A 12,527-nucleotide genomic window follows, 5' to 3' on the forward strand; every position below is an offset into this window, starting at 1 on the left:
TTCTGCCACCAGTTGATTTAAAAGAAAAAAGGTTTTCACCAGAGTACCCCTTTAAAGCGTATGCGTCAGATCCAACATTTTTTTTAAATATATCCCTCAGTACCTAATCCTGACCATGTACATCTAATTTTTATGTGTCTAGCACCTTAAATTTTTTTTTTATTACACATTTAATTTATCTCACTAGTCTGAATTCCTCTCAAATGAAGGGGGCGTGGCCTCACTGTGCAGGTCTCTGCCCCCTCCTTCAGTATACTGTCTGCTCACATCTCCCCTAGCATTAGCAAAACTACAACTCCCAGCTTGTCCTCACTGACAGTAGCGGGACACAAGCTGACAGTGGGAGGATTTTTCCTCTAGCTGTGACCCCTGCACTCACAGCTGTCAATCAAGGAAGTGTGTCCATGACATAGGTGATGATGCATGGACACAGCAGGACTAGTATGTGTCCAAGCAGGCAGGGGGGCAGTTGTTGTTTCTAATGAAAGCAATTGCAAAATCTATTGGTTTTGCATGCTTTACAACATATCAAAAGTTTTTGTATCTGACAGTACTAGTCATTTATATTACTAGCAGTTACATGCAATTTTTCGGTGGGATCAATGGTCAATTCTGAAAAATGAGGCTACGGGTACATGGAGACTTTGCTTACGACACAAACTGCATGACCAAAGATAGCAGCATCACTTGCCTACATCACCATAAGAGTGCATGTGGTTGCATTGTCTCACGCAAGTTGCTTGAATTTTTGGCAACTGTTGTGTTGATTATAGCAACTTGTGTGTTACAACGTGATGACATTCACTTTCATTAAATGCACCACAAGTCAAGCAGAGCGACTGTAATGTCCGTTCATTTGTTTTTGTATTTTTCTGTTTTGGTGTGTTTTCACACATTCACACACTAGATTGCACTCACCATCCAACTAATCTTTATTCGATACCAGACATGACATGTGCAGGTGTGGATGGCGGGGGACGTGAACCGGAACAGACCATTTCGCGCACTTGTGGCGCTTCTTCCAGACGCTTCTTTGATACCGGCAGGAAGAAGCGCCACAAGTGCGCGAAACAGTCTGTTCCGGTTCACGTCACCCGCCTCCACACCTTGCTTGTCATGTCTGGTATTGAATAAAGATTCGTGGATGGTGAGTGCAATCCTGTTTTCTTTTCACCTTTGGACATTTGCTATTTTGGATATATGCACCACCGCTACCCACGATATACCCGAGGTTCTCCACGCTCACCACTATCATTCATGGTCGGCTCACCTGAGTCCTAGTCCTGTTAGTGCTGGACCATTTGTTATTACCGATTTATTCACACACTAGGATGTTCTGAGCAGTTAGCTATTCAAATGTTATACTTGGAGGTGTATAAACTCCAAATCTAATGTGCCTTAATCACTATTATAGGCAGCATTTAGGTTCACCTGTGAGGCCAGGAACATATCAGCCTACTTGGGTGGGGCTCATAGTCTTCCTCCCTCCTCCCATTGTATGTGTGCCCAGTAACTGGGAGCAGGCTGTGAGTCGGACCTAATGCCTCTGTAATTGCCCACTGACCCCTGGTATTGCCCATACGGTACAGGTAGGTTTAATGTTAGGTCCCGTGCAACTTGAGAAACCTTGGCGTTGGTGTGCGGGCTCAGGTATGTCCTTCATATAAGGATATACTGGCTAATGTCTCAATTTTAACATCAGTTTGAGGGTTAGTCATATGTTACTGTCTACATCTACCACAGTAGTGCACCTAAATTTATGTATTATTCAGTTTGCTATTCTCCCTGGATAGAGAATAGTTAATGCTCTGAACAAATGAGAACTTGAGTGGAGTTATTTATACCAGAGTTCTCCTGCATTCTGTCTGGTTATTTGTGCAATAATGCTACTATGATGTCTATTTCATGATGCGCCTTGCTTTTGTCTGTCTAGTATTTGAGTTTTAACCAAGTTTATGCCTTTTTGAAATAGCTTTTAGTCTGCTTGGTTTTATAGGACATCTGTCGGTTTTTAGGATTATGTATGTCCATTCTGTTTAGTCTTTGTTCAGACTGTCTGAGTCTTGCTTGCGCTCTGTATGTTATAATTCCTGTTTGGTATCCTGGAGTCTATTCAGACTCATCTGGTTCTAGTCTAGTGTTTCATGTTTTATATTTCTGTTTCCTACTAGGTCAGCATCCTGATCACACAGTGGAGTGTGCCCGCTGGCTAGTAGTCTATTTGGCTTTATTATGCTGTCTACTCCTTTTGTGGAGTGGGGTGTCCAGTTTGTTTCTGTTCTGTGTCCAAGTGTGAACATTGTTCTATGTTCCTGATCAGTTTGGTGTTTAGCAATTAGTTCTTCCATTTATCCCCTGCATTTCTTGGATTCTGCTGAATACTTGATGCATACCTAGTCTTGTTCATTTAATCATGTCTGCCGTTTATCTGGATTGTCAGTTTATGAACTGTTTGTTAGTACACTGCATCTGCCCTGTTTGTGAGTTTATATTCTGTCTGGTGTATCTGGTTGTCTGGTAGTTTTCCTATTTGTTTCTGAACCTGTGACCGACAATGTATATGTAATGTCCGTTTATTTGTTTTTGTATTTTTCCGTTTAGGTGTATTCACACACTAGTTTGTTCAGAGCAGTTGGCTATTCCACCTGGATTGGGAATAGTTAATGCTCTGAGCGAATAGGAACTACAGTGTATCTATTTTAAGCCAGACTTCTCTGCAGTCTGGGCTGGTTATTTTAGTTAAAACCATGTCTGTGTGTGCAATGCACGGTCATGTCTGCTTTAGCTTGCACCTTGTATTTATCCTATGATATTATGTGAGTTTTAGCCATGGTTAAATAGTCTTGTTTATTGTAGATTTCAGTCTGTGTTATATCAGTCGGTTTTAATATTTTGTCTGTTCAGCTTCACACTATGTTTGAGTCTTGCTTGTTACCTGTGCTCTGTATTTTATATTCCTGTTTGGTATCCCGATTCTGTGTCCCAGTGTGAACAGTGTCTTATATTTATATCCTGTTTGGTTGATCCTATCCTTTGTGCTTTTACCTGCTTGTGAGAGTTCTTAGTAACTTACCTGTTGAGTTTAGTGTTTTAGCGCAGTTTTTCCGCTATCCCCTTCATCTCCTGGATTCTGCTGTATACTCCTATCATGCCTAGTCTTGTTCTTTATTCGATACCAGACATGACATGTGCAGGTGTGGATGGCGGGGGACGTGATCCGGAACAGACCATTTCGCACACTTGTGGCGCTTCTTCCAGCCGCTTCTTTGATACCGGCAGGAAGAAGCGCCACAATTGCGCGAAACAGTCTGTTCCGGTTCACGTCACCTGCCTCCACACCTTGCTTGTCATGTCTGGTATCGAATAAAGATTCGTGGATGGTGAGTGCAATCCTGTTTTCTTTTCACCTTTGGACATTTGCTATTTTGGATATATGCACCACCGCTACCCACGATATACCCGAGGTTCTCCACGCTCACCACTATCATTCATGGTCGGCTCACCTGAGTCCTAGTCCTGTTAGTGCTGGACCATTTGTTATTACCAATTTATTCACACACTAGGATGTTCTGAGCAGTTAGCTATTCAAATGTTATACTTGGAGTTGTATAAACTCCAAATCTAATGCGCCTTAATCACTATTATAGGCAGCATTTAGGTTCACCTGTGAGGCCAGGAACATATCAGCCTACTTGGGTGGGGCTCATAGTCTTCCTCCCTCCTCCCATTGTATGTGTGCCCAGTAACTGGGAGCAGGCTGTGAGTCGGACCTAATGCCTCTGTAATTGCCCACTGACCCCTGGTATTGCCCATACGGTACAGGTAGGTTTAGTGTTAGGTCCCGTGCAACTTGAGAAACCTTGGCGTTGGTGTGCGGGCTCAGGTATGTCCTTCATATACGGATATACTGGCTAATGTCTCAATTTTAACATCAGTTTGAGGGTTAGTCATATGTTACTGTCTACATCTACCACAGTAGTGCACCTAAATTTATGTATTATTCAGTTTGCTATTCTCCCTCGATAGAGAATAGTTAATGCTATGAACAAATGAGAACTTGAGTGGAGTTATTTATACCAGAGTTCTCCTGCATTCTGTCTGGTTATTTGTGCAATAATGCTACTATGATGTCTATTTCATGATGCGCCTTGCTTTTGTCTGTCTAGTATTTGAGTTTTAACCAAGTTTATGCCTTTTTGAAATAGCTTTTAGTCTGCTTGGTTTTATAGGACATCTGTCGGTTTTTAGGATTATGTATGTCCATTCTGTTTAGTCTTTGTTCAGACTGTCTGAGTCTTGCTTGTGCTCTGTATGTTATAATTCCTGTTTGGTATCCTGGAGTCTATTCAGACTCATCTGGTTCTAGTCTAGTGTTTCATGTTTTATATTTCTGTTTCCTACTAGGTCAGCATCCTGATCACACAGTGGAGTGTGCCCGCTGGCTAGTAGTCTATTTGGCTTTATTATGCTGTCTACTCCTTTTGTGGAGTGGGGTGTCCAGTTTGTTTCTGTTCTGTGTCCAAGTGTGAACATTGTTCTATGTTCCTGATCAGTTTGGTGTTTAGCAATTAGTTCTTCCATTTATCCCCTGCATTTCTTGGATTCTGCTGAATACTTGATGCATACCTAGTCTTGTTCATTTAATCATGTCTGCCGTTTATCTGGATTATCAGTTTATGAACTGTTTGTTAGTACACTGCATCTGCCCTGTTTGTGAGTTTATATTCTGTCTGGTGTATCTGGTTGTCTGGTAGTTTTCCTATTTGTTTCTGAACCTGTGACCAACAATGTATATGTAATGTCCGTTTATTTGTTTTTGTATTTTTCCGTTTAGGTGTATTCACACACTAGTTTGTTCAGAGCAGGTGGCTATTCCACCTGGATTGGGAATAGTTAATGCTCTGAGCGAATAGGAACTACAGTGTATCTATTTTAAGCCAGACTTCTCTGCAGTCTGGGCTGGTTATTTTAGTTAAAACCATGTCTGTGTGTGCAATGCACGGTCATGTCTGCTTTAGCTTGCACCTTGTATTTATCCTATGATATTATGTGAGTTTTAGCCATGGTTAAATAGTCTTGTTTATTGTAGATTTCAGTCTGTGTTATATCAGTCGGTTTTAGTATTTTGTCTGTTCAGCTTCACACTATGTTTGAGTCTTGCTTGTTACCTGTGCTCTGTATTTTATATTCCTGTTTGGTATCCTGATTCTGTGTCCCAGTGTGAACAGTGTCTTATATTTATATCCTGTTTGGTTGATCCTATCCTTTGTGCTTGTACCTGCTTGTGAGAGTTCTTAGTAACTTACCTGTTGAGTTTAGTGTTTTAGCGCAGTTTTTCCGCTATCCCCTTCATCTCCTGGATTCTGCTGTATACTCCTATCATGCCTAGTCTTGTTCATTTTATCATGTCTGCCGTTAATCTGATATCTGGTTTAGTGAACTGTTTGTTAATTCACTATATTCTGTTCTGTTTGTGAGTTTATATTCTGCCCGTTTAGTATTTGTATTGTCTAGTAGGTTTCTGTTTCTGGCCTGTGACTGGCTATGTTTATTATTTTTATGCCACTGCACTTTAGCGCAGGAAGGGACCGGCTCCCAGTTTTCGACTCACCGTTTAGGGTGAGTGGGCAAGTAGGCAGGTAGAGATGTTTTACGGTCAGTTTAGGGCTCACTCTCCCTGTCCCCCTAGTCGGTCCCTGACAGTATATTATTTGTTTTTACATCCATAGCACTTTCGCGCAGGGAGGGACCGGCTCCAATTTGTCGATCCACCGTTTAGGGTGGATGGGCAAGTAGGCAGGGAGAGTGTATATAGGGACAGCTTAGGGCTCACTCTCCCTGTCCTCCCACAGTCATGACAGCGACACTGTGATTTTTGGGAAAGTAATGTTTGTTGCGGGAATAATGGTTGTGTAGCCCTTGCCTAAATGTTATGTGTGACCTCCATTTCCTATGTTAATGAATACAAACTATTTTTACCTGTTCTCATTTGGGAAAAACTCAAATGTTGTGTTTTAGGGAAGGATTTGAGTTGGAGAAAGTTATGAAAAACCCAGTGGTCATTACCTAATTCCATATATCTTTAGTTCCAGGAACACTGACATACATATGTATGAACGATATCAGCAGCTCGTCCCAGACTCCCTCCTAGCTATACATTAATACAGTACATTATCCAAAGCTGATCAGAATTCTGGGAACTCTGATGGAAATGGATTTTTTTGTTGCAGAAAAAAATCTGTCATGTGTGAACTTACTCTAATATATTCATTAGACCAGAACCACATCTGGGCTTTTAGTAATAAGACTTCATTTTAGCAACTACCGTTATGCATCATATGTCTTAGGGGGGATTAAACTGGCAGAGTCACTGGTAGAGAAGGATCTGGGTGTACTTGTAGATCACAGACTAGAGAAAAGCATGCAATGTCAGGCTGCTGTTTCCAAAGCCAGCAGGATATTGTCATGTATAAAAAGAGGCATGGACTCGAGGGACAGGGACATAATACTCCCCCTTTATAAAGCATTGGTACGGCCTCACCTGGAATATGCTGTTCAGTTTTGGGCACAAGTCCATAAAAGGGACACTGTGGAGCTGGAAAGGGTGCAGAGACGCACGACTAAACTAATATGGGGCATGGAACATCTTAGCTATGAGGAGCGATTAAAGGAGTTACAATTGTTTAGTCTTGAGAAGAGACGTTTAGGGGGGATATGATAAACGTATATAAGTATATAAATGGCCCATACAAAAAATATGGATAAAAACTGTTCCAGGTTAAACCCCCCAAAGGACGAGGGGGCACTCCCTCCGTCTGGAGAAGAAAAGGTTTAGTCTCAAGGGGCGACACGCCTTCTTTACCATAAGAACTGTGAACTTATAGAACAGTCTACCTCAGGAACTGGTCACAGCAGGAAAATTTAACAGCTTTAAAACAGGGTTAGATACATTCCTGGAACAAAATAACATTAATGCTTATGCAGAAATATAAAACAACATCCCTTCCCCAATATCGCGCCACACCCCTACCCTTCAATTCCCTGGCTGAACTTGATGGACGTATGTCTTTTTTCAACCGTACTAACTATATGTAACTATGTAACTATGTTATGCTCCCGTCATTAACTCCCATTAGAAAGTCCATAAAACGTCCGTCAAAAAATCCTATTCATGTCAATGGGATTTTTTTACCATAATTTAGCATCAGTTATGTCCCGTTATGACTAACGTCCATTATTTGTGACGGGGCAAATAACAGTGCATGCACTAATTTTTGTCCCGTCAAAAATAATGGTGGAATAACTGATGTTAAAATTTTAACATTGAAGTCTATGGGTGACGGATGTTCACAAATGACATCCATTATTGTTCGTTATTTTTATGTTCCGTTATGATCCGTTATTGCTGCTAAACATGCTCAGTACAGCATCACAAACAGGAAGTCACATGGAAATAAAATAACAGACATAAAATAATGGAATATAAAGTTGCATGACGGATGAAATAACGGGTGATAACGGATGGCACATGTCCGTTATTTTGACAGAATGTCCGTCAGAACTGATCATCAGTTATCATCCGTTGTATTCAGTTATTCCATAAACTTTTTCATGACCCGTTATTGCTAAATAACCGTTGCTAAATAAAGGGTGTCAGAATGCAGGAACATGACGGTAGTGTGAAAGGGGCCTAAGATCACCCAAAAATCGTAGTATGTAAGCACTTACACTTATAAATTGCTGGAGTGGTTTTTAAGATTCTAAATGCATTCCTATGGACAGCAATTTTACAATGATTTTTATAGTGAGTGACAAAAAAAAATATAGCCTCAGCCTTAAAGGGAACCTGCCAGGAATACAATCTGTGTCCCAGGTTTTGAGCCAAAGCCAGAAGTGGGTTTAAAAGGAAAGGAAAACGGAAAGAGAAATATAAAGGATGGACTTCTATATGTCCTACCTGGTTTTAGATCAATAAACTAAATGAAAAATTGCCACAAAAACGGCAAGAAAAAAGGGTACATTCACACAGGTGGATTTTCTCCTTGTTTTCCGCAGCATTTTAGCCCCTGCATTTTATCATTACTAGTCATGTGATTCTTTCATGGGACTTGGGGGGAAAGAAAACGCCAGAAAAACACCAACATTAAATACACCTTGCATTTTTCCTGGCATTTTTTCCCTCCTATAGACACCAGGATTTCATGAAAAAACACCATATCCTCCACATGCTATGATTTTGGAAAACTGCCTCTGAGCCTAAAAATGCCATGAAAGTGTAAAAAATGGCAAAAAAAACTAAAAAGCTTAAAGGACATCTGTAGTACAATACAACTTATTCCCTATCCGAAGGAGCGCTGGGGCACAACTGGGGCGCTGGTCCGAATGCAGAAAGCCATGGAAGGCCCGCCCCCTCCATGTTTCTCAATGGGATACAGGTGGGGTGTGTCAGCCACTGCATTATGCAGGTTATGCAAAATTCTTTGACAATCTCCCCCAGAGAGTCTCCCCAGCAATTTTCTGGGCGGATATTCTGCCATGTGAATGGGCCCTAAGAAATTAAGCAGTATAATTGTCCATGCTGAAATTTTCTGTGGCTCTGCGATCTTCCTGCACCATGGTAAATGGAGCAGAATTGATCTTTAGTCAGCAATTATGTCCACTGCAATTTGCGGCGAATATAAGCATGTGTCCCATTGACTATGGGAATGTAGTGAACGTAGTGTCTTTGAGCAGAGAGTTGGAGGAAATAAGAAGTCAATCTGGAGTGTAACAATTCCCAGAATAGCGTCATATTACAGCGAGAAGTTTCTGTACACAGAACCGTATCCCCCCTGATAATTTTACCTTCCAATGATATGCAGAGACATATTGACTTTCTGCCCTGTGGTGGTCTCTCTAGGGCTGGATATGGTGATACGACTTATGACATCTGGAAACACATAAATAACACAATAGGTTTACTCAAATAAACTTTCCAGGAAGTAATAAATACAAACTATTTACAGAAAAATCTGGAATCATCTAGAATTACCCAAAACCGCAGAAAACTTGACTGAAGCAGCAAATCATAAAACTATAATGAGTAACATGATAGCAGTAAACTCTAAGTTACATAGTATTCTATGATCATCCATTAATACAGATTATCTGATAATACAAGATTTAGGAAATGTTAGTGCAACATTAAGAGATGCAGCATTAAGACCTGAGCAGTTGAAACATGGAGACCTTATAGTTGTAGGGTTAATGGTAGGACCATTGTCATGGAGACCTTACTAGTAGTAGGGTTAGTGGTAGGACCATAGTCATGGAGACCTTACTAGTAGTAGGGTTAGTAGTAGGACCATAGTCATGGAGACCTTAGTAGTAGCAGTGTTAGTAGTAGGACCATAGTCATGGAGACCTTAGTAGTAGTAGGGTTAGTGGTAGGACCATAGTCATGGAGACCTTACTAGTAGTAGAGTTAGTGGTAGGATCATAGTCATGGAGGCCTTAGTTGTAGCAGTGTTAGTAGTAGGACCATAGTCATGGAGACCTTAGTTGTAGTAGGGTTAGTGGTAGAACCATAGTCATGGATGCCTTAGTAGTAGCAGTGTTAGTAGTAGAACCATAGTCATGGAGACCTTACTAGTAGTAGTGTTAGTGGTAGAACCATAGTCATGGAGACCTTACTAGTAGTAGGGTTAGTGGTAGGACCATAGTCATGGAGACCTTACTAGTAGTAGGGTTAGTAGTAGGACCGTAGTCATGGAGACCTTAGTAGTAGTAGGGTTAATGGTAGGACCATAGTCATGGAGACCTTACTAGTAGTAGGGTTAATGGTAGGACCATAGTCATGGAGACCTTACTAGTAGTAGGGTTAGTAGTAGAACCATAGTCATGGAGACCTTAGTAGTAGCAGTGTTAGTAGTAGAACCATAGTCATGGAGACCTTAGTAGTAGCAGTGTTAGTAGTAGAACCATAGTCATGGAGACCTTAGTAGTAGCAGTGTTAGTAGTAGAACCATAGTCATGGAGACCTTAGTAGTAGCAGTGTTAGTAGTAGAACCATAGTCATGGAGACCTTAGTAGTAGCAGTGTTAGTAGTAGAACCATAGTCATGGAGACCTTAGTAGTAGCAGTGTTAGTAGTAGAACCATAGTCATGGAGACCTTAGTAGTAGCAGTGTTAGTAGTAGAACCATAGTCATGGAGACCTTAGTAGTAGCAGTGTTAGTAGTAGAACCATAGTCATGGAGACCTTAGTAGTAGCAGTGTTAGTAGTAGAACCATAGTCATGGAGACCTTACTAGTAGTAGTGTTAGTGGTAGAACCATAGTCATGGAGACCTTACTAGTAGTAGGGTTAGTGGTAGGACCATAGTCATGGAGACCTTACTAGTAGTAGTGTTAGTGGTAAAACCATAGTTATTAAGGCCTTAGTAGTAGTGGTGTTACTAGTAGGAACATAATCATGGAGCCCTAAGTAGTAGTAGTAGGGTTAGTTGTAGAACCATAGTCATGGAGACCTTACTAGTAGTAGTGTTAGTGGTAGGACCATAGTCATGGAGGCCTTAGTAGTAGCAGTGTTAGTAGTAGGACCATAGTCATGGAGACCTTAGTAGTAGTAGGGTTAGTGGTAGAACCATAGTCATGGATGCCTTAGTAGTTGGAGTGTTAGTATTAGAACCATAGTCATGGAGACCTTAGTAGTAGCAGTGTTAGTAGTAGAACCATAGTCATGGAGACCTTACTAGTAGTAGTGTTAGTGGTAGAACCATAGTCAGGAAGGCCTTAGTAGTAGTGGTGTTTAGTGTTGAGCGGCATAGGCCATATTCGAATTCGCGAATATTCGCGAATATATGGACGAATATTCATCATATTTGCGAATATTCGCATATTCGTAATGTTCTCGTTTTATTTTCGCATATGCGAATATTCACGTGTGCGAAAATTAACATATGCGAAAATTTGCATATACAAATTAGCATAAGCTAAAATTCGCATATGCGAATATTATCATATGCAAATTTTCGCATATGCGGAAATTCGCACACCAGTCTCACACAGTAGTATTAGAGCCTTCTTACACCACATAAGCTGGAAGCAGAGAGGGGTGATCACTGTGATGTGTACTGTGAAAAAAAAAAACGAATATTCGTAATTACGAATATATAGCGCTATATTCGCGAATATTCGCGAATTCGCGAATATGCGATATTCGCGAATAAAATTCGAATTGCGAATATTCGCGAGCAACACTAGTGGTGTTACTAGTAGGACCATAATCATGGAGCCCTAAGTAGTAGTAGTAGGGTTAGTTGTAGAACCATAGTCATGGAATCCTTAGTAGTAGTTTTAGTAGTAGATCCATAGTCATAGAGGCCTTAGAAGTAGTAGTGGTAGTAGTAGGACCATAGTCATGGAGGTTTTACTAGTAGTAGTGGTAGTAGTAGGACTATAGTCATGGAGGTGTTAGTAGCAGTGGTGGTAGTAGGACCATAGTCATATGGTACAGTCATAGTAGTAATAACAGATTAAAATCAAAGTTCTTCACCATCTGCATGAAGTCTATGTGAGGAATTTATCATTCCCTGCACCAGTGTAGAGTAGCATAATTGCACAATTTGTTCCTTATTTGTGCAAGTCCAGTCTTTGTGCAAAAAAAGATATGTTGCGCAAGCTACCACTTTGCAAATTCTGCCACCCTACACTGGCACAGAGAATGATAAATTCACCACTATATGTTCTTTGGATCTTTTTGTATTATACCCATTGTCAAATACACCACCTCCACTCTTATCAGCTTCACCATGGTTTACACTGCTGCTCAGCTTGCATAGGTCAACCACTGTGTATAACCTCAAGCCCAATACAAGCTTACTATGAAAAGTAAGGTCTAAGATTCAGAATTCTGGAGTGGATTCCACACAAAACCCTAAATCATATCTGACAATAATCCGTATCCTATGTATGTGGTCGGGGTTTACATAACTCTGTCCACAGTCATTTATTGCGGTGGCTAAAAAAAAGATCTGCCGGGGAAATCAGTGGCTTGTCACTTGTTTTGGGCAGAGACAATGAGGTTTAGCCCTACTTAATGACAATAGTTGTCAGATATGGCCGATTTTGGTCTAAATTGTATGGGCAGCTTTATCCTAATGTGAATCTGCTGCAGATCGGCCAGAAGTGGATCCAGCAGAAGGGAGAAGTCCTTCCTTTATATTTCATATACTTTTCAAATGCATTCCCGGCTTGGCTCAAACATTGCACTGATACCTATATAAGAAATATAAAAGAAACCAATCCTGCATTGTGCACTTGTACCTTGTAATGTCAGCCCGCCAGTAAAGTCTCCTGTTTTCTTCTCAGGATGTCTTTGGTGTTTGCCATCATGAAGATGAGCAGTAACGTGAAGGGAGATTTTGAGGTTTCCAGGTAAAGAAAAGTTGTGATGAACAAAAGGATCAGATGTTAAAACTGTAGTCCTGGTAAAAGAAAAATATGTAGACAGGCATTAGGTTTTATTGGCTTAGGATGGATCATCAAT

The 12,527-nt window shown here is 40.8% G+C and overlaps 1 protein-coding gene across 5 annotated transcripts in view; it reads right to left on the minus strand.

The window, feature by feature from the left end:
- The window catches only part of TMEM130 (transmembrane protein 130), an 80,498-nt gene that overhangs the window by 36,957 nt on the left and 31,014 nt on the right, over positions 1 to 12,527 (minus strand). For all 5 annotated transcript variants that reach the window (XM_056534547.1, XM_056534550.1, XM_056534551.1 and 2 more), the window contains exons 4-5: positions 12,305 to 12,465; positions 8,845 to 8,929 (exon numbers count right to left, since the gene is read on the minus strand). In XM_056534547.1, the coding sequence (XP_056390522.1) occupies positions 8,845 to 8,929; positions 12,305 to 12,465 (246 nt within the window). The remainder of the gene's footprint in view (positions 1 to 8,844; positions 8,930 to 12,304; positions 12,466 to 12,527) is intronic.

This window comes from Hyla sarda, chromosome 8 (genome assembly GCF_029499605.1).
Source record: "Hyla sarda isolate aHylSar1 chromosome 8, aHylSar1.hap1, whole genome shotgun sequence".
Taxonomy (NCBI): domain Eukaryota; kingdom Metazoa; phylum Chordata; class Amphibia; order Anura; family Hylidae; genus Hyla; species Hyla sarda.